The sequence below is a fragment of the Pongo abelii genome, chromosome 5, assembly GCF_028885655.2.
Source record: "Pongo abelii isolate AG06213 chromosome 5, NHGRI_mPonAbe1-v2.0_pri, whole genome shotgun sequence".
Lineage (NCBI taxonomy): Eukaryota > Metazoa > Chordata > Mammalia > Primates > Hominidae > Pongo > Pongo abelii.
In genome coordinates this window covers 110,630,139-110,655,499 of record NC_071990.2, presented here as the reverse complement: position 1 = coordinate 110,655,499, position 25,361 = coordinate 110,630,139, and the positions used below count along the sequence as shown (strand labels likewise).

General features: G+C 38.9%; 1 protein-coding gene across 4 annotated transcripts in view; it reads left to right on the top strand.

Annotated features, from left to right (window-relative positions):
- The window catches only part of AK9 (adenylate kinase 9), a 206,821-nt gene that overhangs the window by 137,582 nt on the left and 43,878 nt on the right, over positions 1-25,361 (top strand). For all 4 annotated transcript variants that reach the window (XM_063724946.1, XM_024248833.3, XM_054557985.2 and 1 more), the window contains 3 exons: positions 12,076-12,288; positions 15,911-16,171; positions 19,872-19,996. In XM_063724946.1, coding sequence (XP_063581016.1) covers positions 12,076-12,288; positions 15,911-16,171; positions 19,872-19,996 — 599 coding nt within the window. The remainder of the gene's footprint in view (positions 1-12,075; positions 12,289-15,910; positions 16,172-19,871; positions 19,997-25,361) is intronic.

Below are 25,361 nucleotides of genomic sequence, written 5' to 3'. Positions count from 1 at the left end.
TAAATACCTAAGTTGAACTTTTAAGATTGAAAAGTACAATATATGAAATGAAATATACGTTAATGGTATGACCATAGTTTAGCCACTGCAAGAGAAATAGCAATAGAAACTATCTAAAATGAAACAACAGAGGAAAAGGATTCTGAAAAAAAATGAGAAGAGCATCAGTGATCTGTGGGACAACTTCAAGCAGCCTATTACACAGAATGCTTGGGACCAGAAGTGTTTCTGATTTTAGACTTTTTCAGATTCTTGAATATTTGCACAATACATACCAGTTGAGCATTTTTAATCTGAAATCCAAAATGCTACAGTAAGCATTTTCTTTGAGTGTCAGATCACTGCTCAAGAAGTTTCAGAGTTTAGAGCATTCCAAATTTCAGATTCGGGGATTAGGGATGCTCAACGTGTACATATAGTTCAGATCTACAAAAAGTATGTGTGAGGGGGATTGAAGAGATAATGGCCAACTTTTTTTTAAATTTTGAAAAAAATTACAAACTCTCAGATTCAATATGCCCAATAAATAAATATGCTCAAGCACAAGAAACATGAAGAAAATATTATAATAGCACCAAGTACATCATATTATTCAAATTGCTCAAAACCAGTTTTAAAAATAAAGGAGAAAACAGATATGCCACATACACAGGAACAAAGATAAGGATGACAGCATATTTCTCATCAAAAACAATGCAAGAAGAGAGTGGAGCAACATCTTTAATGTATTGAAGGGAAAAAAAAGTCAGCCTGGCACGGTGGCTCATGCCTGTAATCCCAGCACTTTGGGAGGCCAAGGCAGGCACATCGCTTCAGCTCAGGAGTTCAAGACCAGCCTGGGCAACATGGCGAAACCCCATCTCTACAAAAAATACAAAAATTAACCAGGCATGGTGGTGCACACCTGTAGTCCTAGCTACTCGGGAGACAGGTGGGAGGATCGCCTGAGCCCAGGAGGTCGAGGCATCAGTGAGCTGAGATCACACCTCTGCACTCCAGCCTGGGCAACAGAGTGACACCCTGTCTAAAACAAAACAAAACAAAACATAAAATAAACTGTCAACCTAGGATTCTAAGTCCACTGAAACTCTCTTTTAAAAACAGAGGCAAGCTGGGTATGGTGGCTCACGCCTGTAATCCCAGCACTTTGGGAGGCCGAGGCAGGTGGATCATGAGGTCAGGAGTTCAAGACCAGCCTGACCAACATGGTGAAACCCCATCTGTACCAAAAATACAAAAATTAGCCAGGTGTGGTGGTGTGCACCTGTAATCCCAGCTACTCAGGAGGCTGGGGCAGGAGAATCGCTTGAACCTGGGAGCCAGAGGTTGCAGTGAGATCGTGCCATTGCACTCCAGCCTAGGCAACAAAGTGAGACTCTGTCTCAAAAAATAAAAATAAAAAAAAAAACAAAGGCAAACTGAAGACTCTGTTAGACATACAAAAGCTGAAAGAAAGCAGCCAGACACAGGTGGCTTCCCTGATGAATTCTGCCAAATCTTGAAGAAAGAAAGAAAATCAATTCTATACAAACTCTTCCAGAAAACTGAAGAAGAGAGAATACTTCCTAGTCCTTATATGAGATCAGCATTATTCTGATATCAAAACCAAAGACATTAAAAGCAAGGAAAGAAAAACAAACTGCAGTCTAACATCACTCATTAACATAGATACAGACATTCTTAACAAAATTTTAGCAAATCAAAAATACACAAAAAGAATAATACACTGTGACCAAGTAGGGCTTATCTTGGAAATTCAAGGTTAGTTTAACGTTTGAAAAGCAATCAATGTAATTCATCATATTAACAAACTGAGGGGAAAAAACATGATCACCTCAATAGATATAGAACAAGCATTTGACAAAATTCAAAATCTATTACTGGTAAGAAAAAAAAAATGAAGGGAACTTCCTTAGCTTGATAAAGGGTATCCACAGAAAGTCTCTAACAGCTAATGTCATACTTAAGGGTAAAAGGCTGAATGCTTTTTTCCTAAGATCAGGACAAGGAAAGGACGTTCATTCTCACCACTTCTATTCAACATTATACTGAAGGTTTGGCTACTGCATTCAGACAAGGAAAAGAAATAAAAGGCATTCAGATTGAAAAAGAAAGATGCAACTATCTTTATATGTAGGAGATAAGATTTTCTATTGTGATAGGCTGAATAATGGCACGCCAAAGAAGTTCATGTCCTAAGCTGTGAATTGACACCTGTGAATGTTACCTTATATGGCAAAAAGGATTTTGCAGATGTGACTAAATTAAGGATCCTGAGATGAGGGAGTTATCATGGATTATCCACATGGACCAATGTAATCACAAAGGTCCTTCTGAGAGGAAGACAGGAAGTCAGAGAGAAGGTGCTTTTAAGTCGGCTTTGAAGATACAGAAAAGGACCATGAGCCAATCCTAGAAGTGGAGAAGCAGGAATGGATTCTCTCCTGAGGCCTCCAGAAAGAATTAACCCTGCCAACAAATTCACAGTAGCCCCATAAAACTCTCTGGGCTTCTGATCTCCAAAACTGTAAAAAAATACATGTTTGTTGTTTTAAGCCACTGTATTTGTGGTAATTTGTTAAGCAGCATTATGAAATGAATACATCTATGTAGAAAAGCCAATGGAATCAACAAAAAAAGCTACTAATAATTGAATTTAGCAAAGTTTCAGGACATAAAATCAGTATTCAAAAACCACTTTTATTTCTATGTGTAAGCAATAGACAATCAGAAATTGATTTTTAAATGCCTTTCAAAATAGGATCAAGAATATGTAATATGAAGGGATAAATTTAGCAAAAGATCCAGGAACAAGACACTAAAAACTACAAAACTGTGCTGAGAAAAATTGAAGAAAGCCTACATAAATGGACAGATAGATATACCAGGCCGGGCGCGGTGGCTCACGCCTGTAATCCCAGCACTTTGGGAGGCCAAGGTGGGCAGATCATGAGATCAGGAGATCAAGACCATCCTGGCTAACATGGTGAAACCCTGTCTCTACTAAAAATACAAAAAATTAGCCAGGCGAGGTGGCAGGCGCCTGTAGTCCCAGCTACTCAAGAGGCTGAGGCAGGAGAATGGCGTGAACCCGGGAGGCGGAGCTTGCAGTGAGCCAAGATCGTGCCACTGCACTTGGCCTGGGTGACAGAGCGAGACCCCGTCTCAGAAAAAAAAAAAAAAAAAAAAAAAAAAACAGATAGATATACCATGGCTGAGTATGGTGGCTCACGTCTGTAATCCTAGCACTTTGGGAGGCCGAGTCAGGCGGATCACTTGAGGTCAGGAGTTCGAGGCAGCTTAGCCAACATGGCGAACCCCCTTCTCTACTGAAAAAATGAAAATTAGCCGGGCTTGGTGGTGTATGCCTGTAATCCCAGCTGCTGGCAATGCTGAGACACAAAAATCGTTTGATCTTGGGCAGTGAGCCAAGATTGTGCCACCGCACCCCAGCCTAGGCGACAGCGCAAGGCTGCGTCTCAAAAAAAAAAAAAAAAAAGTAAATATACCATGTTCATAGGCCAGAAGACTTAATATTATTATATCAATTCTCCCTAAATTTATCTACAGATTCCATATAATCAAAATTAAAAACCCAGCAGACTGTTTGGTAGAAAATTGATCCTAACATTCATTTGAAAATGCAGAGTACTTAAAATAATGAGAACAAATTTTAGAAAGAATAACCAAGTAAGAGAAATAATACATTTGATTTCAAGATTAATTAATTATAAAGTTATAGCTATCAAAATAGTGTCATTGGCACAAAACAGCAAATAGATTAATAGAACACAAGGGAGTCCAGAAACAGAGCCACACATATATGGACAATTGATTATTGACAAATCTACAGAGGCAATTTAGTGAAGAAAGGACAGTCATTTTAATAAATAGTGCTGGAACAATTGGAGATCCATATGCAAAATAATGAGCTTTGAACCAAACCTCACATGATATATAAAAACTAACTTAAAATGTATTATAGGCCTAAATGTACATTACAAAACTTCTGGAAGAAACCTGAGAGAATCTTTGAGACCTTGGATTAGACAAAAATTTCCTAGACATGACACCAAAAGCAGAATCCATAAAGAAAAACAATGATAAATTGGCCTTCATCAAAAGTAAGAACTAAACTGTTTAAAAAAAAAAAAACACTATTAAGAGAATGAAAAGACAAACTTGGATAAAATATTTGCAAATCACATATCTGATGCAAGTCCTTATATCCAGAATAGATAAAGAACTCTTAATACTCAATGAGGAAACAAACAACCCATTTTTTTAATGGGCAAAAGATTTTAACAGACACCAGATACTTCACCAAATAAAATATACAGATGGCTAATATGTACATGAAAAGATGTTCAACCTCATTAGTCATTAAGGAAGTAAAAATTAAAATCACAATGAGACACTATTAGATAATGATTAGAATGCCTAAAATCAAAGACTGACCATACCAAGTATTAGCTAGGATGCAGAATAACTTGAACTCTTATATACTGCTCGTGGGAATATAACTTGGTACAACCACTTTGGAAAACAGTTTGGCAATTTCTTAAACAGATAAATATACACCTACCATAGCACCCAGTCCTTCCACTCCTAGGAATTTATCCCAGAGAAAGGAGAGCACATGCCCATTCAAAGACTTGATGAGTGGTCACAGCAGCTTTATTTGTAATAGCTCCAAATTGGAAACCATTCAGTAATTCATCAACACAGGAGGAGGGGTGACTGCAGTCTCTGCAAACCAGCAGACTTAGCCTCTCCTCTTGGTAGTTCTGAGGAATCCAGGCAGCCCAGATGAGTGGGTTTCCCTTCAGCGAAACATACCCTCTCCACCAAGGGACAAAGTGCTTCTTTAAATGGGTCTGGCTACCTGTGCCACCCAACTGGGTGAGACTCTCTAACAGGGGTTGTTAGACATTCTATACAGGAGTGATCCTACTGGCATCAGGTTGGTGTTCCTCAAGGTCAAAAGTCCCAGAAGAAGGAGCAGGCACCCATCTTTGCTGCTCTCTAGCCCTCTCAAGTAACATCTTCAGGCACGGGGGCAAATCAGATGAGTAGTGTCTGACGTGAACCCCCAGCAAACTGCAGCAGCCCTACAGAAGAGCGACCTGACTATTGAAAGAAAAACAAACAAGTAGAAAGTGACAACAACAGCATCAACAACAACAAAAAGGCCCCCACAAAAACCCCATCCAAGGGTCAGCAGCCTCAAAGACCGAAACTTGACAAACTCACGAAGATAGAAAGAATCAATGAAAAAATGCTGAAAACCCAAAAGGTCAGAGTGCATCTTCTCCTCCAAATGATTGCAATGTTTCTCCACCAAGGGCACAGAACTGGACGGAGGATCAGATGGATGAGTTGACAGAAGTAGGCATCAGAAGATAGGTAATAAAAAATTAAGATGAGTTAAAGGAGCATGTTAACCTTGATAAAAGGTTAGAGCAATTGCTAACTAGAATAATCAGTTTAGAGAGGAGCATAAATGACCTGATGGAGCTGAAAAACACAGCATGAGAATTTTGTGAAGCATACACAAGTGTCAACGGTTGAATTGACCAAGCAGAAGAAAGGATATTGGAGTTTGAAGAACACCTTACTGAAATAAGACATGCAGACAACAATAGAGAAAAAAGAATGAAAATGAATGAACAAAGCCTCCAAGAAATATGGGACTTCATAAAAAGACCAAACCTACAATTGATTAGAGTACCAGAAGGAGACAGGGAGAATGGAAACAAGCTGGAAAACACACTTCAGGATATTATCCAGGAGAACTTCCTCAATCTAACGAAACAGGCCAACATTCAATTTCAGGAAATACAGAGAACACCGTTAAGATACTCCATGAGATCAACCCCAAAACACATAATCATCAGATTCTCCAAGGTTGAAATGAAGGAAAAACTGTTAAGAGCAGCCAGAGAGAAAGGTCAGGTAACATACAAAGGGAAGCCCTTCAGACTAACAGTGGACCTCTCAGCAGAAACTTTACAAACCATAAGAGACTGGGGGCCAATATTCAACATTCTTAAAGAATTTTCAACCCAGAATTTCATATCCAGCCAAACTAAGCTTCATAAGCAAAGGAGAAATAAAATCCTTTCCAGACAAGCAAATGCTGAGGGATTTCATTACCACCAGGCCTGCCCTGCAAGAGCTCCTGAAAGAAGCACTAGATATGTACTGGAAAGGAAAAACTGGTACCAGCCACTGCAAAAATACACCAAAATATAAAGGCCAATGACACTACAAAGAAACTGCATCAACTAGTGTGCAAAATAAGCAAACAGCATCATGATGATAGGATCAGAGTCACACATATCTATACTAACCTTAAATGTAAATGGGCTAAATGCCCCAATTCAAATGTACAGAATGGCAAGCTAGATAAAGAGCCACGATCTATTGGTATGCTGTCTTTAAGAGACTCATCTCACATGCAAAGATACACACAGGCTCAAAATAAAGGGATGGAGGAAAATTTACCAAACAAATGGAAAGCCAAAAAAAGCAGGGGTCACAATCTTAGTCTCTGACCAAACAGACTTGAAACCATTAAAGATCAAAAAAGACAAAGAAGGGGACTATATAATGGTAAAGGGAACAATTCAACAAGAAGAACTAACTATTCTGAACATATATGCACCCAATACGAGAGCAGCCAGATTCATAAAACAAGTTCTTAGAGACCTACAAAGAGACTTAGAATCCCACACAATAACAGTGGGAGACTTTAACACCCCATTGTCAGTATTAGATCATTGAGACAGAAAATTAATGAGGATATTCAGGACTTGAACTCAACTCTGGATCAAATGGACCTAGTTGACACCTACAGAACTTGATACCCCAAATCAATAGAATATATATTCTTCTCAGTGCCACATGGCACTTATTTTAAAATCAAACACATAATTGGAAGTAAAACACTCCTCAGCAAATGCAAAAGAACTGAAATCATAACAAACAGTCTCTCAGACCACAGTGTAAGCAAATTAGGACTCAGGATTAAGAGACTCACTCAAAATCACACAATTTCATGGAAATTGAACAACCTGCTCCTGAATGATTGCTGGATAAATAATGAAATAAGGCAGAAATCAAGAAGTTCTTTGAAACCAATGAGAACAAAGAGACAGTGTACCAGAATCTCTGGGACACAGCTAAAGCAGTGTTAAGAGGGAAATTTATAGCACTAAATACCCACATCAGAAAGCTAGAAAGATCTCAAATCGACACCCTAACATCACAATGAAGAGAGCTAGAGAAGCATGAGCAAACTAATCCAAAAGCTAGCAGAAGACAAGAAATAACTAAGATAAGAGAAGAATTGAAGGAGATAGGGACACAAAAAAACCTTCCAAAATATCAATGAATCCAGGAGCTGGTTTTTTAAAAAATTAACAAAATAGATAGATCACTAGCTAGACTATTGAGAGAGAGGAATCAAATAGACACAATAACAAATGATAAAGGGGATATCACCACTGACCCCACAGAAATACAAACTGCTGGGCTGGGTGCGGTGGCTCACACCTGCACTCCCAGCACTTTGGGAGGCCAAGGCGGGCAGATCATCTGAGGTCAGGAGTTCGAGACCAGCCTGGCTAACATAGCGAAACCTTGTCTGTACTAAAAATACAAAAATTATCTGGGCGTGGTGGTGCACGTCTGTAATCCCAGCTACTCGAGAGGCTGAGACAGGAGAATAGCTTGAGCCTGGGAGGCGGAGGTTGCAGTGAGCAGAGATCACACCATTGCACTCCATCTTGGGCTACAGAATGAGACTCCGTCTCAAAAAAAAAAAAGAAAAGAAATACAAACTGCCATCAGGGAATATTAACACCTCTATGCAAATAAACTAGAAAATCTAGAAGAAATGAATAAATTCCTGGACACATACACCCTCCCAAGACTGAATCAGGAAGAAGTTGAATCCCTGAGTAGACCAATAACAAGTTCTGAAATTGAAGAGATAATTAATAGCCTACCAACCATAAAAAGCCCAGGATCAGATGGATTCACAGCTGAATTATACCAGAAATACAAAGAGGAGCTGGTACCATTACTTCTGAAACTATTCCAAACAACTGAAAAGGAGGGACTCCTCCCTAATTCATTTTATGAAGCATCAGCCTGATACCAAAACCTGGCAGAGACACAACAAAAAAAGAAAGCTTCAGCCAATATCCCTGATGAACACCAATTCAAAAATCCTCAATAAGATACTGTCAAACAGAATCCAGCAGTGCATCAAAAAACTTATCCACCGTGATCAAGTCGGCTTCATCCCTGGGGTGCAAGGCTGGTTCAACATACACAAGTCAATAAACATAATCCATCACATAAACAGAACAAAAGACAAAAACCACATGATTATCTTAATAGATGCAGAAAAGGCCTTTGATAAAATTTAACATCGCTTCATGTTAAAAACTCTCAATAAACTAGGTATTGATGGAACATATCTCAAAATAATAAGAGCTATTTATGACAAAGCCACAGTGAATATCATATTGAATGGGCAAGAGCTGGAAGTGTTCCCTTTGAAAACCAGTGCAAGACAAGGATACCTTCTCTCACCACTCCCATTCCACATAGTATTGGAAATTCTGGCCAGGACAATCAGGCAAGATAAAGAAATAAAGGGTATTCAAATAGGAAGAGAGGAAGTCAAGTTGTCTCTGCTTGCAGATGACATGATTTTATATCTAGAATACCCCATTATTTCAGCCCAAAAACTTCTTGAACTGATAAGCAACTTCAGCAAAGTCTCAGGATACAAAAATCAGTGTTCATAAATCACAGGCATTCCTTTACACCAACAATAGGCAAGCAGAGAGCCAAATCATGAATGAACTTCCGTTCATAATCACTACAAAGAGAATAAAATACCTAGGAATACAGCTAACAAGGGATATGAAGGACCTCTTCAAGGAGAACTACAAACCACTGCTCAAGGAAATAAGAGAAGACACAAACAAATGGAAAAACTTTCCATCCTCATGGATAGGAAGAATCAATATCATGAAAATGGCCATACTACCCAAAGTAATTTATAGACTCAATGCTATTCCCATCAAACTACCATTGACATTTTCACGGAATTAGAAAAAACTATCTTTAATTTCATATGGAATCAAAGAAGATCCTGTATAGCCAAGACAATTCTAAGCAAAAAGAATAAAGCTAGAGGCATCACGCTACCTGACTTCAAGCTTGCTGCAAGGCTACAGTAACCAAAACAGCATGGTACTGGTACCAAAACAGACATATAGATCAATGGAACAGAACAGAGACCTCAGAAATAATACCATACATCTACAATCATCTGATCTTCAACAAACCTGACAAAAACAAGCAATGAAGAAAGGATCTCCTATTCAGTAAATGGTGCTGGGAAAACTGGCTAGCCGTATGCAGAAAACTGAAACTGGACCCTTTCCTTACACTTTATACAAAAATTAACTCAAGATGGATTAAAGACTTAAATGTATAACCCAAAAGCATAAAAAACTGTAGAAGAAAACCTAGGCAATACCATTCAGGACATAGGCATGGGCAAAGACTTCATGACAAAAACGCCAAAAGCAATTGCAACAAAAGCCAAAATTGACAAATGGGATCTAATTAAACTAAAGAGCTTCTGCACAGCAAAAGAAACTATCATCAGAGTGAACAGGCAACCTGAAGAATGGGAGAAAATTTTTGTAATCTACCCATCTGACAAAAGTCTAATATTCAGAATTTATGTTGAACTTAAACAATATTAAACAAGAAAAAAACAACCCTATCAAAAAGTAGTTAAAATATATGAACAGACACTTCTCAAAAGAAGACATTTATGTGGGCAGCAAACATATGAAAAAAGCTCAACATCACTGATCATCAGAGAAATGCAAATCAAAACCACACTGAGATACCATCTCACGCCAGCCAAAATGGCAATTATTAAAAAGTCAGGAAATAATAGGTGCTGGTGAGGTTGTGGAGAAATAGGAATGCTTTTACACTGTTGGTGGGAGTGCAAATTAGCTCAATTATTTGAAACACAGTGTGGCGATTCCTCAAGGATCTAGAACCAAAATACCATTTGACCCAGCAATCCCATTACTGGGTATATACCCACAGGAATATAAACCATTGTACCATAAAGACACAAGCACACATATGTTTATTGCCGCACTATTTACAATAGGAAAGACATGGAACCAACCCAAATGCCCATCAATGATAGACTGGATAAAGAAAATGTGGTACATATACACCATGGGATGCTACGCAGCCATAAAAAAGAATGAGATCATGTCCTTTGCAGGGACATGAATGGAGCTGGAAGTCATCATCCTCAGCAAAGTAACACAGGAACAGAAAACCAAAATCACATGTTCTCACTTATAAGTGGGAGTTGAACACTGAAAACACATGGACACCAAGAGGGGAATAACATACACTAGGGCCTGTTGGGGGGTAAGAGGAAGGAACGTAGAGGATGGGTCAATAGTTGCAGCAAACCACCATGGCACATGTGTACCTATGTAACAAACCTGCATGTTCTGCACATGTACCCCCTTTTTTTTGGAAGAAATAAAGAAAAAACTGAAAAAAAATTATAAGGACTTGAAAGGATTTTACCCCCAAAAAAATCAATTACTAAAATATGGGTTTAGGAAGAAAGATAAAAGCTAAACCAAAATAATAGGTGGGGGAGGCTTTATAGGTCATTTCTTACATACACCTTCATTGATAGATAAGTCCCTGTATTTTTTGAACATCATAGGAAAAAAATCATTATTTTCCAGCTCATTTTGAAGCTTGCATTTTTTTTTTTTTTTTTTTTTGAGATGGAGTCTCACTCTGTCACCCTGGCTGGAGTGGTGTGCCATCTCGGCTCACTGCAGCCTCCACCTCTCGGACTCAAGTGATTCTCCTGCCTCAGCCTCCTGAATAGCTGGGATTACAGGCACGTGCCACCATGCCTGGCTAATTTTTATATTTTCAGTAGAGAAGGGGTTTCACCATGTTGGCCAGGCTGGTCTCGAACTCCTGACCTCATGTGATCCACCCTGCCTCGGCCTCCCAAAGTGCTGGGATTACAGGCATGAGCCCCCGCACCCAGCCAAGGCTTGCATATTCTGATATAAATATCAAGTAAGAATAGTAAAAGGAAAGGTTAGTCTCATTTTTGCACCTTTATAGAAAGTTTGTTGTATCTTGTTTTGTGGAAAGAAGTATGATGTATATAAGTATGTAAAGTATTCCCTTTGTATTTTTAAAAATACTATATTTGTGCCGAAATATATATCTATTTTTATAGGCATATTGGTAAGATTTTTTTAATGAGTCTGGGAGATAAAACTATTAAGAATGCTAACATAGTACTGGAAGAGAAAAGGTGAAAAGAGATTTTCACTTTTTATACACTGTGATGTGTTTTGAATATTTTTACAGTAAGCGTGTATTTTATATCATAAAAAACATTTTTTAAGTGTATTTCCCTTGCTTTAAATAAATTGAAAGAATCCTTAATGGACTTTGCACATATTTTCTTTATCATAAATGAAAATACATTTTACACTTTCAATTGAGCTAAATAGGATATTTCCAAATTATTATTTGATCATATATCCACTTAATACCAAAGTAAATCCTGAGGCATCTCTCATTTAATTTGCCATGGGTAAGAAGTTGTGACCTTGACTCAGCTTTTACTTTTAGGGAATAATTCTGTTTTAGAAACTGACCTCACAATGCACAGCATCAGCACATCCCGGAGTTTTTCATTACATCTATGTTGGTAGAGGAATGAGGGCACCTTCATTCTCAGTGCTGCTTTATTTTCCTCATGAAAATAAAGAAACTTAGAATGTGCACTTGGAGTAATGTATGAGAAACTGATTTTTAATTAATTAAAATAATATAAGGACTGGCTTTTTGTGGATAGTTTTCAATTTGCTACAGATTAAATATTATTCAAAAAGCATTTTAAAAAATTCTCTGCCTCAAAATACTTTTTTAATTTAATGTTCTCCAAACTTTGAATAACGTTTCTAGGGTGAAGATAAAATGAAGGAGAGAAAGAGGCATTTGGGAGACACAAAACACTTTTGTCCGGTGGTCCTCAAAGAAAACTTCATCCTGCAACCAGGAAACACAGAAGAAGCAGCCAAGTATCGAGAAAAGATCTACTACTTTTCAAGTGCTGAGGCTAAAGAAAAGTTTTTGGAGCATCCTGAGGACTATGTGGCTCATGAAGAGCCATTGAAGGTGAGACAGTATTGCTATCTTAATGATTGCTCCCACAGGATTTTTTCGGGACTGATTACCAATCACCATCAATTTACTTAAGGGTGAAATCCCCAATCTGATATTACAATATAAAGAAAATATCTAAGTTCAAAGAACAACTTTTTGGAATATAACATAAAATAATTATCTATTTTGATTTCTTTAGTAATGACTTGTGTCAAACCAGCACTTAATATCTGCCTTTTTAGCTGAAATAAAAATAAAACACAAACACAAACAAACCCCACAGGTGGATTAATTCCTTACTATAGTGAGGCCAGTCATTCTGGTTAGTCTCTCAGAGCAGAGCAGGATGATGGTCTTTTACAGGTATTTGGAGAAGTGTGGAATTCAGGGATTGGTGAACTTTCAGAGGCATAAGTGGGTTGACATCTATGGAAGTGAGATTACTCTAGTGACGCTGCTGTTGACTGGTTCACACTCAAGAGAATTGTTATAGGGGTAAGTCCATCCTGATTGGTTGAGTTTCGAGAGTGAGGGCTGACACTGGTTGGTTGGATTGCAAAAATGTATTCCCTGAAGTGAGTTTACCCTGATCAATTAAACCAATTTAAAATTGGTTGAGTGGCTATTGTTACCATAGCTATACAATAGTCATTTTATAGTGGAGAGGGACACTTTGGTGAATCTTCCCTGGACATTTTTCTGTTACAGCTTTGGCTGACTTTCTCAAAGCACTCTCATCATAAGCAGATGTTATTGCTCTTTGGCCCTCCAGAAGCTCAACAAGGAAAATGCATTGATTCTCAAAAAAATAAAGCTGTTGCCATGATCTTTGTGCTTGACCAGTCCACCTTTGCTTTGACTGGACCACTGCCACCTCTTGGTAGCCATTGCTTTGATTGTGCTTTGTCTTCAGGATCATACTGATAAAGCCATGTTTCATCTCCTCTACAGTTCTTCAAACAAGTGCTTCAAGATTCTGATCCCATGTGTTTAAAATTTCCATCAAAAGCTCTGTTTTTGTCAGCAGATGATCTGGGTGCAACAGTTTTGGCAATCATAGAGTAGAAACTTTTTTCAACTTTAATTTTTCAGTCAGAAAAATTGTACACTGAGCCAACCTAGATGTCTAGGTGTGTTGGCTATTGTTTCTGCTGTTAATCATCAGTCCTTGTCAATTAGGCCACAAACAAGATAAATTTTTTCCTCACAAATTTAAGTGGATGGTCTGTTACTGCAGGCTTCATCTTCAACATTGTCTTGTCCTTTTTTCAAACAAATTGTCCATTTGGAAACTGCTGATCTCTTTGGGGCATTGTCCCCAAAACTTTCCTAAAGCATCAGTGATTTCACCATTCTTCTTCTCAAGCTTCAGCATAAATTTGATGTTTATTCCTACTTCAATTTTAGCAGAACTCATGTTGCTCTGATAGGGGCTGTTTTCAAATTGATGTCTTATCTTTCTTAGTGCCTCAAACTAGATCCTGTTCAGACATGTTATAAAAAGTTCATATGAGTTTATTTGGTGCAAAAAAAAAAAGTTAATCCATGCATAGTTTTGTCATAATATGCATTTTCCGTCAACTTTTTGAAGACCCCTCATATTTTTAAATTTTTGAGAAAATTCCATACTGTTTCCATAATGGCTTTTCTACTTTACATTTCCACAACAGTGTACAAGTGTTCCCCTTTCTTCACATCCTCATCAGTATTTGCTATTTTTTTTGTCTTTTTGATAATAGCCATTCTAATTGAGGTGAGATGATATCTCACTGTGGTTTTGATTTGCATGTCCCTGATGATTAGCGATGTTGAGCATTTTTTCATATACCTGTTGTCCATTTGTATGTGTTCTTTTGAGAAATGTCTGTTCAGGTCTTTTTTCCCCATTGTTAAATCAGAATATTTGGTTTTTTTTTTTTTTTTTTTGCTACTGAGCTGTTTGAGTTCCTTATATATTCTGGTTATTAATCCCTTGTTGGATGGATACTTTGCAAATCTTATCTCCTATTCTGTAGGTTGTCTCTTTACTATGTTATTTTCTTTGTGATACAGAGGTTTTTTTAGGTTAATGTAATCCAATGTGTCTATTTTTGCTTTTATTGTCTGTTTTTGAGGTTTTACCTGGAAAAATCTTTGCCCAGACCAATGTCCTGTAGCATTTCCCCAATGTTTTCTTCTAGCAGTTTTATATATTCAGGTCTTCCATTTAGGTCTTTAATCCATTTTGAGTTGATTTCTGTATATGGTGAAAGATGAGGATCTAGTTTCATTCTTCTGCATATGAATATCCAGCTTTCACAGCACCATATATTAAAGAGACCATCCTTTCTTCCATGTATTTGGTGCTTTTGTAGAAAATGAGTTGGCTATAAGTGTTTTGGCTTTCTTGAATTACTACTGTGCTATGCTATAGCTCCCTGGGATAGGATTACTGGAGCAAGATATATACATCACAATATATTGCCTTATTACTTTTGATAATATCAATGCCTTCTTAAAATGAACACACGGAACACAATCTAAGCTCTTCTGTATAATTTGGGCCATTTTCATGAACCTCAATTTTTTATATAGTGCCCATGAGACTACTGAAGTATGTGGATGGTTGTGCCCTCACAAAGAAGCCGCAATCCACTGGTGTTGGGGGTCATTTAAGGACTGTGGCCACTTACCCTTTTCTGTTGTTGTTGTTTCCAGCTGTAATTTCCGCTTAGTCTGGTTTGCTGTTTGTGATCTATTGCCTTGTTTTACACAAATCCATATGGATAAGATCCTGAAATCCTGACTGTATTTCCATAATTTTGCAAAGCATAAAATGAACTGGGTTTTCCAGAAACATTTCCCTTCCCTACCACAAGGTACCTGAATACAGTCTGAGCACCAGACAGCCCTAGTTGCCAGACGTTTAACTGGTGGATGAGTGAGGTGTTAATCTGGTAGTTTTATCACGGAGAGGTTTAAAATGTGATTTAAAAGTATGGTGTGAGCCTGCAGCTATATAATTTCATGTCATTCTAGTTTTTCTCCTTCCCCTTGCAAAAACTCCAGCCCCTTTGAGGCTTATCTTACTCAGATATATCAACAAGCCCCATTCCTCCTTGCTGCTGTCACCTACCAATTTCTTAGTATTTCCTCACAATCACAGAAGACTTAGCTGCTGCTTCATTCCAGTACTCACCATTGTTCTTGACAGTTTCAGCATCCCGTGGATGATCCATACAATGTGAGTCCTGAGATTACTGGAATAAATGGAGAAGCCTCTAAATTTTTCTTATTAGTGGGCTTTCTGTTTGATAGATTTATTATGCTAAGAAAGTATCTTTCCATTCTGTATTAACTAAAACTTTTGTCAAAAACAAAAATAAGTAAACTCTATTTTATTAAATGCCTTTTGGCATATGATACCGAGATAATCATGTATGGTTGTTGGTGCTCCCTGAGGACCAGTGTTGATGGAACTAATTATGTTAATTGAAATCCTAATGTCTAAGCATCCTTGAGTTCATGATGTGATCATTCCTACCCCATCTTAGGGAGGGCAGTTAATAAGTCTTATGTGTTCTAAATTACTCAAAACTGCTTTTCCTTCACTCTCCCTTTATCCCACCCCTCCCTGACCCACCCCCTGTGACAGGCTCCTCCATTAAGAATATGCCTTGTTGGCCCCCAGGGCTCTGGCAAAACTATGTGTGGAAGACAGTTGGCAGAAAAATTAAACATTTTTCACATTCAGTTTGAAGAAGTTCTTCAAGAAAAACTACTACTGAAAACTGAAAAGAAAGTGGGATCTGAATTTGAGGAAGATTCTGAGGACGAACAAGCTGCCAAACAAGAACTTGAAGAGCTTGCAATTCAGGCCAATGTCAAAGTTGAGGAAGAAAATACAAAAAAGCAGGTAGTAATCTCTTTTGTTTTTTGTTTTTTGTTTATTTTGTTTTTGCTGTTGTTATTGTTGTTGTTTTTGAGACAGGGTCTCCATCTGTCACCCAGACAGGAGGGCAGTGGCACAATCACAGCTCACCAAAGCCTCAACTTCCCTGGGCTCAGGTGATCCTCCTGCCTTGGTGTATTAGTCCATTTTCACACAGCTGGCAAAGACATACCGAGACCAGGCAATTTACAAAAGAAAGACATTTAATGGACTTACAGTTAGTTCCATGTGGCTGGGGAGGCTTCACAGTCATGGCAGAAGGCAAGGAGGAGCAAATCACATCTTACGTGGATGGCAGCAGGCAAAGAGAGAGCTTGTGCAGGGAAACTCCCCATTATAAAACCATCAGATTTTGTGAGACTTATTCACTATCACAAGAACAGCATGGGAAAGGCCTGCCCCCATGATTCAATTACTTCCCACTGTGTCCCTCCCATAACATGTGGGAATTCAAGATGAGATTTGGGTGAGGTCACAGTCAAACCATATCACTTGGCCTCCCAAGTAGCTGGGACTACAGGTGTGCACCACCATGCCCAGCTAGTTTTGGTATTTTTTGTAGAGATGGGGGTCTTGCCATGTTGCCCAGGCTGGTCTCAAATTCCTGGGCTCAAGCCATTTACCCACCTTGGCCTCCCAAAGTGCTGGGATTACAGGCATGAGCCACTGTGCCTGGCAGTACTAATCTATGCAGACAGCTGTGCTTACTGGTGTTACTCTGGGGAAGTGGTAGTATAAAACTCTATAAAGTTTCTAAGAAGAGAAAATAATTAGCCCATAAAAGTCATTTAAAGAGTCATGTTCATCATATGCCAAATACAAATCTTCCAGCTCTTCTAGAATATAAAGTACTGAGTTTTATATGACTCCAAAAAAATTCAGAAAAATTTTCCTTGACAAGGCTGTTTTATAGCATTTATTTGGAAGTATGATATTTGGTATATCTGACTTAGACAATAAACTTTTCCATTATTGTGTTCTCTGATTTCTATCAAATAGCATAAAAATCTGCCCCAGCCTTAGTGGAGATCTCAAAATATTAATTTCTAATTATGCCTTACCAGAAAGTTTGTACTGTATTAATCTGTTCTCTCATTGCTATAAAGAAATACCGAGATTGGGTAATTTTTAAAGAAAATAGGTTTAACTGGCTCGCAATTCTTCAGGCGGTGCAGGAAGCATAGTGGCATCTGCTTGGCTTCTGGAGAGGCCTTAGAAAACTTACAGTCATGGCAGAAGGTGAAGGGAGAGCAGACACATCACATGGCCAGGGCAGGAGAAAGAGAGAGTGAGGTGGGAGGTGCCACACACTTTTAAACCACTGGATCTCATGAGCACTCACTCACTACAGTCATGACAGTACCAAGGGGGTAATGGTGCTGAACCGTTCATGAGAAACTGCCCCCATGATCCAATCACCTCTCACCAGACCCCACCTCCAGCATTGGGGATTGCAATTCCACATGAGATTTGGGCGGGGAAACACATCCAAACCGTATTAACCTCTTACATGGCTTCTATCTGGAGTTATACAATGAAAGTTCTTCATTCTAACTCACATTTTAACCATTTCTGATATAGATAAGCCATTTGTTCTCAAATGATCCAAATGCAGTTATGTGTAACACTCAAAGTTGAAGCAGGGTTGGATAGTGAGTGACATATGGTGTTCTCGTAGGTAATGAAGTACCTGATCAGACATATTCTTTTTTCTTTTTGAGACAGCATCTCCCTCTCTTGCCCAGGCCAGAGTGCAGTGGTATGATCTCGGCTCACTGCAACCTCTGACTCCTGGGCTCAAGCGATCCTCTCACCTCAGCCTCCTAAGTAGCTGGGACTGCAGGCATGCACCACCATGCCAGGGTAATTTTTGTATTTTTTGTATAGATGGGATTTCATCATGTTGCCCACGTTGGTCTCAAACTCCAGACCTCAAGTGATCCACTCACCTTGGCCTCCCAAAGTGCTGGGATTACAGGCGTGAGCCACCTGTGCCTGGCCTTCAGACATATTCTTTAAATGTTTTTCAGCTATATTTAGTAGTGTTCAGGAGAAACTGATATCTTATTAATTTAAAAAATGTATATCGGGACAGGCACGGTCGCTCACACCTGTAATCCCAGCACTTTGGGAAGTTGAGGCAGGCAGATCACTTGAGGTCAGGAGTTCGAGACCAGCCTGGCCAACATGGTGAAACCCCATCTCTACTAAAATTACAAAAAGTAGCCAGGCGTGGTGACACATGCCTGTAATGCCAGCTACTCAGTAGGCTAAGGCAGGAAAATCACTCGAACCCGGGAGGCAGAGGTTGCAGTGAGTCAAGATCGCACTGCTGCGCTCCAAACTGGGCAACAGAGCAAGACTCCATCTCAAAAAAAGAAAAAGTATGTCAATCCAGATTTTTTAATTTAACAAGTCTAGATTTTAAAGTGCAACAAATATGTCCTGCTTGTCTACAGTTTTTTGTTTGGTTTTCTTTTATTGTTTTCTGAATAACTTGTCAGAAAGCAATTAAGGGATTTTATTTTTAGATGATAAAATTAATCCTACTTCCTGGTAAGCAGCAGTTTATCATACCTTAGCTATTCAGTTTTAGAATTTTGGATGATAAAAGTACTCAACAAAAATGTTTCATTTTTGTGAGAACTGTTGTTTTTTACTATCCATTCAAGGGTGATCCTACTTTAGAGAGAATTGACCTCAGTTAATTATCACAATGCTTTCTATTTGTTATTATATTATAATCCTCTTCTAGTTTGTATTTCAGATGGCTGCCTGTTTGGCTTATCCCATAATGAGGATCTAGGTTGGAGAGATAATACTGTAAAATTATAATATAAATAACAAAAATCAGTTAAGCCTTATAGGTGTGTGTGTGATAAATTGAAAAAGGTTTAGCAAAAAGTAATGAGATATGACCCCAAGGCCATGTATGAAAATCAATCATATTATTACTTATAATTTATCTTAGCTGTAGTAAATATTATTTACTATAGGTTGGTGCAAAAGTGGTTGTGTTTTTGCCATTACTTTTAAAGCAAAAACCGCAATTACTTTTGTACAACCTATATTTCTAGCCACATTAAATAATTGGTTTATAGAAAATAGCTCAAATTTTTAAATGTTTATAAGCAACACTACAAAAAAAGACCTCAGAGAAAATAACAGGTCTCATTCTAATCAGCTACGTAATACCATATTGTTTATGAATATAGATTATGGGGTTTTCTAAATTGGTATTTGTACATATTTATGGGGTACCTGTGATATTTTGTTACACACATAGAATGTATAAGGATCAAGTCAGGGTATTTATGATATCCATCACCTTGAGCACTTATCATTGCTATGTGTTGGGAGCATTTCAAGCCCTCTCTTCTAGTTATCCTGAAATATACAATACATTGTTATTAACTATAGTTTCCCTCTGTGCTATTGAACATTAGAACTTACATCTTCTATCTAACTGTATGTTTGTACCCATTATCCTGCCTCTCTTCATGTCCTCTATCCCTACCACACACCCTTCCCTGCTTCTGGTAACTTTCATTCTACTCTCCACCTCCATAAGGTCCTCTTCTTTAACTTTCACATGTGAGTGAGAACATGCAATTATTAGCATAGAGTTTTAAAACTTGTTTTGTTTTCTGATTTTTGTTTTTAGCTTCCAGAAGTACAACTTACAGAAGAAGAAGAAGTAATCAAGTCAAGTCTAATGGAAAATGAGCCCTTGCCTCCTGAAATTCTTGAAGTAATTCTTTCTGAGTGGTGGCTTAAGGAACCAATACGGTATCTTAATTTATATAGAATTGTACATTTATTTGCTTTTATTTGTTTTATTCTTAAAAGTTAAAAATGCAGTTTAACATACATTTAAGAATTTTCTCCTTTATATTCATGTAAGCTGGTGATTTTTCACTTGAGGTACACATTAAAAACATCTGTAGGGTCTTTAAAAATACTGATGCCAGGACCCCACACCAAAATAATTGAATTTGAATCTCTAGGAGTGTGAGCCTGGGATATTTTTCAGTACCCTCAGGTTATTCTAAAGTGCATTTGTGGTAAAACTGTAAAAACCTAAACAAAATAGCTAAATATTATGCACCATTAAAATTTATTGTAGGGCCGGGTGCAGTGGCTCACGCCTGTAATTCCAGCACTTTGGGAGGCCGAGGTGGGCGGATCACCTGAGGTTGAGGGTTCGAGACCAGCCTGACCAACATGGAGAAACTCTGTCTCTACTAAAAATACAAGATTAGCTGGGTGTGGTGGCGCATGCCTGTAATCCCAGCTACTCAGGAGGCTTAGGCAGGAGAATCACTTGAACCCGGGAGACAGAGGTTGCGGTGAGCCGAGATAGTGCCATTGCACTCCAGCCTGGGCAACAATAGTGAAACTCCATCTCAAAAACAAAAAAGTTATTATAATGAATAATGTGTAATAGCATAAGAAATGTTATTACATAAAGTTAAAAAGATGTAAAACTATAATATAATAGAGGATGCACACATGAAGAACCAACTGGAAAGAAATAAAACAAATTTTTAATAACCTCTGAGATATGGGATTATGGATAATTTTTGCCTTTTTATTAAAGCCTTTCTCTATTTTTTCCATTTTTCTATAGTGTGACATTGCTTTTATAATCAAGGAGAAAATAACACATTTTGAAAAGGTTATTGCATTAGTCCTGGAGAGATATACTAAGGGGCTTGAACTAAGGGAGAATGACAGAAATAGAAGTGTGAGGAGGACATGCCAGGACTTAGCTGTTAAATGTAAGAAGGAAGAGGGAGCCAGGGGAGAGGGCCAAAGGTCTCTAACAGGTAGCACATGAGTACTAGTGGGTCAGAAGGAAGAGCAGTTTGGAAGGCTAACAGTATGATTTTTGACAGTATAATGTGCGTATAATTCCAGAAGGGCATTCGGATGGAGAAACTCCACAACTTTTTGAAAATTTGGAATCAAAACTCAGAAGAGAGGTTGGGTATAGAGGTAAAGATTTGGAAGTCATTGACAAAGAAATGACAGCAGGAACAGTAGGAATGAAATTGACCCTGCCAGAGAGACCAGACTGAAGGCACCTCTAAAGAAAAAAACATGGAAACAGCTCAAGTCTACAGCTCCCAGTGTGAGCGACGGAGAAGACAAGTGATTTCTGAATTTCCAACTGAGGTACCAGGTTCATCACAATGGGGCTTGTCAGACAGTGGGTGCAGGACAGTGGGTGCAGTCCACTGAGCATGAGCCAAAGCAGGGCAAGTCATCGCCTCACCGGGGAAGTGCAAGGGGTCAGGGAATTCCCTTTCCTAGCCAAGGGAAGCTGTGACAGATGGCACCTGGAAAATCGGGTCACTCCCACCCTAATACTGCGCTTTTCTAATGGTCTTAGCAAACAGCACACCAGGAGCTTATATCCTGTGCCTGACTCAGAGGGTCCCACGCCCACAGAGCCTCGCTCATTGCTAGCACAGCAGTCTGAGATCGAATTGCAACATGGCAGCAAGGCTGGGGGAGGGGCACCCACCATTGCTGAGGCTGCAGTAGGTAAACAAAGTGGCCAGGAAACTCTAAATGGGTGGAGCACTCCATAGCTCAAGGACGCCTGCCTGCATCTGTAGACTCCACCTCTGGGTGCAGGGCATAGCCAAACAAAAGGCAGCAGAAACCTCTGCAGAATTAAATGTCCCTGTCTGACAGCTTTGAAGAGAGTAGTGGTTCTCCCAGCACAGAGTTTGAGATCTGAGAATGGACAGACTGCCTCCTCAAGTGGGTCCCTGACCCCTGAGTACCCTAACTGGGAGGCACCCCCCAGTAGGGGCAGTATGACACCTCACATGGCCAGTTACCCCTCTGAGACGAAGTTTCCAGAGGAACAATCAGGCAGCAACATTTACTGTTCAGCAGTATTCACTGTACTGCAGCCTCCGCTGCTGATACCCAGGCAAACAGTGTCTGGAGTGGACCCCCAGCAAACTCCAACAGACCTACAGCTGACGGTCCTAACTGTTAAAAGGAAAACTAACAAACAGAAAGGACATCCACACCAAAACCCCATCTGTACGTCACCATCATCAAAGACCAAAGGTAGATAAAACCACAAAGATGGGGAAAAAACAGAGCAGAAAAGCTGAAAATTCTAAAAATCAGAGCGCCTCTCCTCCTCCAAAGGAACGCAGCTCCTCGCCAGCAATGGAACAAAGCTGGACAGAGAATGACTTTGACAAGTTGAGAGAAGAGGACTTGAGATGATCAAACTTCTCTGAGCTAAAGGAGGAAGTTTGAACCCATAGCAAAGAAGCTGAAAACCTTGAAAAAAGATTAGATGAATGGCTAACTAGAATAACCAGTGTAGAGAAGTCCTTAAAGGACCTGATGGAGCTGAAAACCATGGCACAAGAACTAGGTGAAGAATGCACAAGCTTCAATAGCCAATTCAATCAACTGGAAGAAAGGGTATCAGTGATTGAAGATGAAATGAATGAAATGAAGCGAGAAGAGAAGATTAGAGAAAAAAGAGTAAAAAGAAATGAACAAAGCCTCCAAGAAATATGGGACTATGTGAAAAGACCAAATCTACGTCTGATTGGTGTACCTGAAAGTGACAGGGAGAATGGAACCAAGTTGGAAAACACTCTGCAGGATATTATCCAGGAGAACTTCCCTAACCTAGCAAGGCAGGCCAACATTCAAATTCAGAAAATACAGAGAACGCCACAAAGATACTCCTTGAGAAGAGCAACTCCAAGACACATAATTGTCAGATTCACCAAAGTTGAAATGAAGGAAAAAATGTTAAGGGCAGCCAGAGAGAAAGGTTGGGTTACCCACAAAGGGAAGCCCATCAGACTAACAGTGGATCTCTCAGCAGAAACTCTACAAGCCAGAAGAGAGTGGGAGCCAATATCCAACATTCTTAAAGAAAAGAAATTTCAATCCAGAATTTCATATCCAGCCAAACTAAGCTTCATAAGTGAAGGAGAAATAAAATCCTTTAAGGACAAGCAAATGCCGAGAGATTTTGTCACCACCAGGCCTGCCCTACAAGAGCTCCTGAAGGAAGCACTATACATGGAAAGGAACAACCAGTACCAGCCACTGCAAAACATGCCAAATTGTAAAGATCATCGATGCTAGGAAGAAACTGCATCAACTAACGAGCAAAATAACCAGCTAATATCATAATGACAGGATCAAAGTCACACATAACAATATTAACCTTAAATGTAAATGGGCTAAATGCTCCAATTAAAAGACACAGACTGGCAAATTGGATAAAGAGTCAAGACCCATCAGTGTGCTGTATTCAGGAGACCCATCTCACATGCAGAGACACACATAGGCTCAAAATAAAGGGATGGAGGAAGATCCACCAAGCAAATGGAAAGTAAAAAAAGGCAGGGGTTGCAATCCTAGTCTCTGATAAAACAGATTTTAAACCAACAAAGATCAAAAGAGACAAAGAAGGCCATTACATAATGGTAAAGGGATCAATTCAACAAGAAGAGCTAACTATCCTAAATATATATGCACCCAATACAGGAGCACCCAGATTCATAAAGCAAGTCCTTAGAGACCTACAAAGAGACTTAGACTCCCACACGGTAATAATGGGAGACTTTAACACCCCACTATCAACATTAGACAGATCAACAAGACAGAAAATTCACAGGGATATTCAGGAACTGAACTCAGCTCTACACCAAGCAGACCTAATAGACATCTACAGAACTCTCCACCCCAAATCAACAGAATATACATTCTTCTCAGCACCATGTCACACTTATTCCAAAACTGACCACATAGTTGGAAGTAAAGCACTCCTCAGCAAATGTAAAAGAACAGAAATTATAACAAACTGTCTCTCAGACCACAATGCAATCAAACTAGAACTCAGGAATAAGAAACTCACTCAAAACCGCTCAACTACATGGAAACTGAACAACCTGCTCCTGAATGACTACTGGGTACGTAACAAAATGAAAGCAGAAATAAAGATGTTCTTTGAAACCAATAAGAACAAAGACACAACATACCAGAATCTCTGTGACACATTTAAAGCAGTGTGTAGAGGGAAATTTATAGCACTAGATGCCCACAAGAGAAAGCAGGCAAGATCTAAAACTGACACTCTAACATCACAATTAAAAGAAATAGAGAAGCAAGAGCAAACACATTCAAAAGCTAGCAGAAGGCAAGAAATAACTAAGATCAGGGCAGAACATGAAGGAGATAGAGACACAAAAAACCCTTCAAAAAATCAATGAATCCAAGAGCTGCTTTTTTTGAAAAGATCAACAAAATTGATAGACTGCTAGCAAGACTAATGAAGAAGAAAAGAGAGAATAATCAAATAGATGCAATAAAAAATGATAAAGGGGATATCACCACCAATCCCACAGAAATGCAAACTACTATCAGAGAATACTATAAACACCTCTACGCAAATAAACTAGAAAATCTAGAATAAATGGATAAATTCCTGGACAGATAGACCCTCACAAGACTAAACCAGGAAGAAGTTGAATCCCTGAATAGCCCAATAACAGGCTCTGAAATTGAGACAATAATTAATAGCCTACCAACCAAAAAAAGTCCAGGACCAGACGGATTCACAGCCGAATTCTACCAGAGGTACAAGGAGGAGCTGGTACCAATCCTTCTGAAACTATTCCAAACAATAGAAAAAGAGAGAATCCTCCCTAACTCATTTTATGAGGCCAGCATCATCCTGATACCAAAGGCTGGCAGAGACATAACAAAAAAAGAGAATTTTAGACCAATATCCCTGATGAACATTGATGCAAAAATCCTCAGTAAAATACTGGCAAACAGAATCCAACAGCACATCAAAAAGCTTATCCACCATGATCAAGTGGGCTTCATCCCTGCGATGCAAGGCTGGTTCAACATACGCAAATCAATAAACACAATCCAGTATATACGCAGAACCAAAGACAAAAACCACATGGTTATCTCAATAGATGCAGAAAAGGCCTTTCACAAAATTCAACAGCCCTTCATGCTAAACACTCTAAATAAATTAGGTATTGATGGGACGTATCTCAAAAATAATAAGAGCTATCTATGACAAACCCACAGCCAATATCATACTGAATGGGCAAAAACTGGAAGCATTCCCTTTGAAAAC